Here is a 5,079-nt window from a genome sequence, read left to right as displayed (position 1 = left end):
TTTTGCCAGATTAACAGATGGCACTGGTGATAATAAATAGAAATGAGTATGCATCCATCTGTATCTATTTGCACTTTGATCTTAAATAATATGTCCACATCAGGATGTTGCTTGTTTATTCCAGTATATTCATCTGAATTGTTTCAGGTGTTATATCACGTAGCCATGCAAATCATGAGTACATGATGAGAAAAAAAATCAAAAAGCTGTTTAAATCATTGGCACAAAACAGACAAAAATAATGAAATTATATACATGAACAGTTTCCTTCTATAAAGGAAAAACAAGAAACCCAGAAAACGTTGAATACTTCCAACCACCCATCAGATTTCCTCGCTCAAGTTTAAGATAGGCTTTGTCTCCTCTCTCCATGGTAACCAGTCCAGCATTGGTTGCTGCCTCACGTGTCACATCCTGGTCCCCTGCAAAGGCTGAGATCACTGGCCAACCATTCAACACCAAGCTTACCTGAGGGGGAGATAAGCACAGGAAGATATGAACAGGGTGCACTTCCCAGGTGAATGTGCCAAGAATATGAAAGGTCACGAATTTCTCAACTATGATGAAAAAGAAGAGAAATTAAATAAGCACATGGGACAATCGTTATAGTTGTTAGTGGAGACTTGCTTCAGAGATAATGATGTGTATGTGTAAATGTGGAATTCTAGATTTAAAGCGTAAAAGGGTTTTTTAATGTTGGAACGATAGTGACTCATAGATTACTATTAGGGTTATAATCTTTCACAGGAAAACATATAGACCCTTGAAATGTCCCCCAGAGGAAACAACTACATTGGAAACAACTACATTGAAAACAAAACATAGATTTAAAGTAAATGTTATTGGATGTATCCAAGATATGTTATAGGATGTATTTTTTTTACATTTACTACATCTTAGTGTGATCTTCAATACATATAATGTAATGGTTCACCTGTATCGTTTGTCTATTGTAAACTTTGACCACATGGAAGCTGAAGCTGTACACCCCTTTTCTAGGTGCCAGGAAGATGCTCCGTGCAGGGTCAAAATGGCTGCCAATGTTTACCAAGACCTTACAATTAAAACAGAGATTATGCAGTAAGATAATTTAAGTAAGCTATCCATCCATCCATCCATCCATCCATCCATCCATCCATCCATCCTTCCATCCATCTATCTATCCATCCATCCATTGACTCTATTGTTTCTCTTATTATCTCAAGGTTTCTCTTGTTATCTAATCATCTTTTATTTGGGATCTAAATCAATACTACATGTCTCTCCCTCTCTGCCTAGCATTTTGGTCCACCTTGTCAGTTTGTATTAGTTTGTGTCTGTGTTAGTCATCTTTCATCAGAGGTCAGTTTCTTGCCAAATGACATTGCTGGCTGTCTATTTCTGGATATTTTTGGTTGGCGGACATTATTCATGTGTGTAATGAACATGTAATGTTCACTTTTTTGGGTGTGGTTATGCTGTTAAATAATATATGCAATTTTTTTGGTATAAACTTCTAAAATAACTTAAATGTGCAATATCAATAGAATATAGACTACATGTATAAATATAATCTAGAATATATATGTGGCATTAACTGTACTGACCTGATCAAAGTAAATTGTCATTGTCCGGTTGCTCATCTCTGATGGTTCATGGTTAGTGTTTCGGATAGCCGAAAAAGCAACACGCCCCGTGCCAGAGCGAATTGACATTCCCAGTGCATTCCCTCCTGATTCTGCAGCTGGAGTGGAGTCACACACTACTAAACACTTCCCCTCCAATACAATGGGCTCGGTGTCATTCTGAGATTTCACCACAAGAGGAAACCAAAGTAAGATCCCACACAGAGAGAGAAGTAGGTGACCTAATGCTGGAACATCCATCTCCTTGTTCTGAAATTACGTATTTGACTATTTTGTTTTCTTTGATTCTTTGGTGAGTGTCGGTAACAATGTGAAATTTAGTAATAGTCAAAAATTTGTAAACTTATTAAAATTTATAGTCTCTGGATGAGCCTCAAATCATCAGATATATCCAGTTCTGTTAAGTTAATGATTCAATTTTCTCCATAACCCATTCACTCTAAGGCAGCCTGCCATTGTTCTTTTGTTTTAAAAATGAAGATGTGTAATCAGGTCTATTAGATAAACATCTTCAAAAAAAACAGATTGATCAGGATTGAAATAAGAGATATGGTGAACCAGTGAATCTTGGAATAGAGTTTTTCTGAAATGAGAAGAGACAATAAGAGACAAATATTCATTTGCGGTTGATTTTATAATCCTGACACAAAGTCAGCTTATCATGATCTTAAAATCATGCAACACTGGTCATTTCAGAAAAGAAAAGAAACACAGAAGAGAATCTATAGCACAGACAAAAATAGAACAGTCTGGAACACACCTGAAAGAAAAAAAAAACAACAGAGGGTGCAAGATGATGATATCATGCTTTGGCATAGAAAATAATGGACATATGCACATCAACATGCAGACACCGAGCAGGAACCTATTGAGAAACCATCTGACTACTATACTCTCGGCAGCATTCCTTAACACACACAAATTCAAAATGATTTGAAAAACATAAATAAAATACATGCAGAACACACAGTAAACATATTCTACTGTAGGTGAAGAATATTGACATACAAAAAGATCATACAGTCTGTATATCATATACAGTCAGTATAATATATATATAATTATATATATAATGTAGATTCTTTACTTTTCTTTTTTTATTCATATGTTTTACTATAAAACACAGATTCATTCTCAGCAGTACTTCATATTTTTATTTGCAGCACTAAGTACTTAAATTAAGCACTAAGTACTTAAATGCATACATTTTCACACCTGCTATACAGATTTAAAACATCACTTGTTTTTTGTCATTCTTTTAGATACAAAAATACATAAGATTAAGAGACACTGATGTAAGAAAACTGAGAAACACTTACCGCTCCCTGAGTGCATGTCCACAATTTATTGCAGAGATTAAAAGTGGGCAAGAGACTATGATTCGGAAGAGTGGGCAAATATTAACTGTCCCATCGTCTTTCCCTGCCTTAATCCCCCCCCCCCCTCTTTCTTTCTCTCTCTCTAATTCTCTGTCCAGAAAACATCCCCTTTTCTTACTCAGTTTTTAATCACACTGTTCTGATATCTGTTATGTTTATACACTGTCTACCAGCAAACATAGTGTATGAACAGTTATATATCTGTGTTGTCCTAGTATGCTTGGAGCTAAGAATAATATCTTCTTGGATGTCTTAGAAAGACTTGAAAAATCACTTTGCTTAGAAAAAATCACTTCAGAGGAATAAGCATTTATTAAAATTGTGTCTGGGAAAAGAAAGCCAAATTGTCCTTTAGTTATAAATTTTGGGATACTACAAAAAAGTTCAACCAAAATTTTATATTTTATTAGTTATACATAGAAATGTAAACTTGACTATGTTTTAGCATTCTCGTTCTTTCTCTTATTGCACTGAGCTGAAATGCCTTAAGAATTCTGCAATATACTGCACAATCGCATCAAATGTCCACTCATCAACCCAGAAAATCTCCAGTATAACCAGCTGACTGGTAATGGATCGATTGCTCCGGGTCCTGCCTTTGGAGGAGCAGATGGCCATTGGGCGTTGTGCCTATTTTTAAGATTGACCATATCATCAATGACATCAGCAATGGCCAGGTCAATGTAGTTGGCTTGGCAGTAAGTCTGAGCATCACTCCAAGTTTTCCCCTGTTGGACTAGGATGTACTGGTAAGGTACAGACAGGACGAAGAGAAATATATCTGTAGATGACAGATTAGAAGAAGAGCTTTTTTACAACATTATGTCAGTTAAAATTAAATATTTGCTTTTCAGTGTGGAAGATGGGTTATTTATTATTTTTTTAATAATAAGGACAATTAGATTTTAATACTGCATATGAAACATCAATTTTAAATTATGCAATTACTTTATCAAACTTTTATTAACATTGTCTGTAAATGGTTAAAAATGCCAATTTTCTTCATACTTGGTAGAGCTAATCGCCTGTAAAGTAAGCATAGTTCATTTTCATCATTGAGGCCAACAAAACTCCATAATTGGTAAATTCAATTCAATTCAATTCAAATTTATTTGTATGGCACTTTTTACAACTGACATTGTCTCAAAGCAGCTTTACAGAACATAAACATAGAACAAAAGGTTATTATAAAGAATAATATAAAGATTAATATAATACAAAATTCAAGATTAGTATTAGATATTTATTTAAATGTGTTTGTATTTATCCCCAATGAGCAAGTCCTGGGTGATTCAGGTGACTGTGGTTAGGAAAAACTCCCTTGAATGGTAAAGGAAGAAACCTTGAGAGGAACCAGACTCAAAGGGGAATTTCATCCTCATATGTTTGGGGTACCCAAATACTTTCACTTTCTGTGGAGTATACTTCGGAAATGGACCTCTGAATTAGTGTTTTTTCCAGTCTTTGACAAGTTTAGCTTAATTAATGAACACTCTTTAGCATTATTTAAGAACACTCTCATGCACAACATTTTCCATTCTTCCCCATGTGACAGTGAAGGACTGATCTTAGTAATTTCAATCTCATTGGCCAGCACTAGTCTACATAGTCTAAATTTCTTAATTCTTAACGCATACATTATTTTTGAGAATTCTTATTATTTTTTACAGTGTTTATGAATAAATTAAGCTAATGAATATTGTAGGTTCTTTCCATAATTTCCACTGTATCATTGTGTGTCAGAAATGGGCACTGAAGTGGGAGCCAATGTGGGTTCTCTTATAAATTACAATATCTTTATCTAATAATCTTAACAAAAGTTCAAAGTAGTTCAGGTTTACTTAAGTGAACAAAAAGGAGGAAAAATCATGAATTGCAAATTCTTGCCTCTTGACTCTTTTCTGAGCATCATTTGAAAGGCAAAATGCTTTAAAGATGGATTGCTCTGCACCATCTACCCAAGCGAGCATTTAAAAAAAGGGTTAAAATCTTGTTAATCAGAGTTTATCCCACTATTTTTACTATCAAAAATTATTACTGTTTTCAAAAATTCAAGTGTTTTTGGAATCGAAAGA

At 34.5% G+C, this 5,079-nt stretch overlaps 1 protein-coding gene across 1 annotated transcript; it reads right to left on the bottom strand.

The window, feature by feature from the left end:
* Positions 1–3,002, bottom strand: si:dkeyp-74b6.2 (cerebellin-1). Its single transcript, XM_060891913.1, has 4 exons — positions 2,945–3,002; positions 1,587–2,208; positions 935–1,054; positions 1–468 (listed from the first exon to the last, which is right to left on the bottom strand). Exons 2-4 carry the CDS (start codon positions 1,863–1,865, stop codon positions 271–273), a joined length of 597 nt encoding a protein of 198 aa, XP_060747896.1. The 5' UTR covers positions 1,866–2,208; positions 2,945–3,002; the 3' UTR covers positions 1–270.
* Between the last annotated feature and the right edge of the window lie 2,077 nt (positions 3,003–5,079).

This window comes from Tachysurus vachellii, chromosome 2 (assembly GCF_030014155.1).
Source record: "Tachysurus vachellii isolate PV-2020 chromosome 2, HZAU_Pvac_v1, whole genome shotgun sequence".
Taxonomy (NCBI): domain Eukaryota; kingdom Metazoa; phylum Chordata; class Actinopteri; order Siluriformes; family Bagridae; genus Tachysurus; species Tachysurus vachellii.
This window is presented reverse-complemented; position numbering and strand designations above follow the sequence as displayed.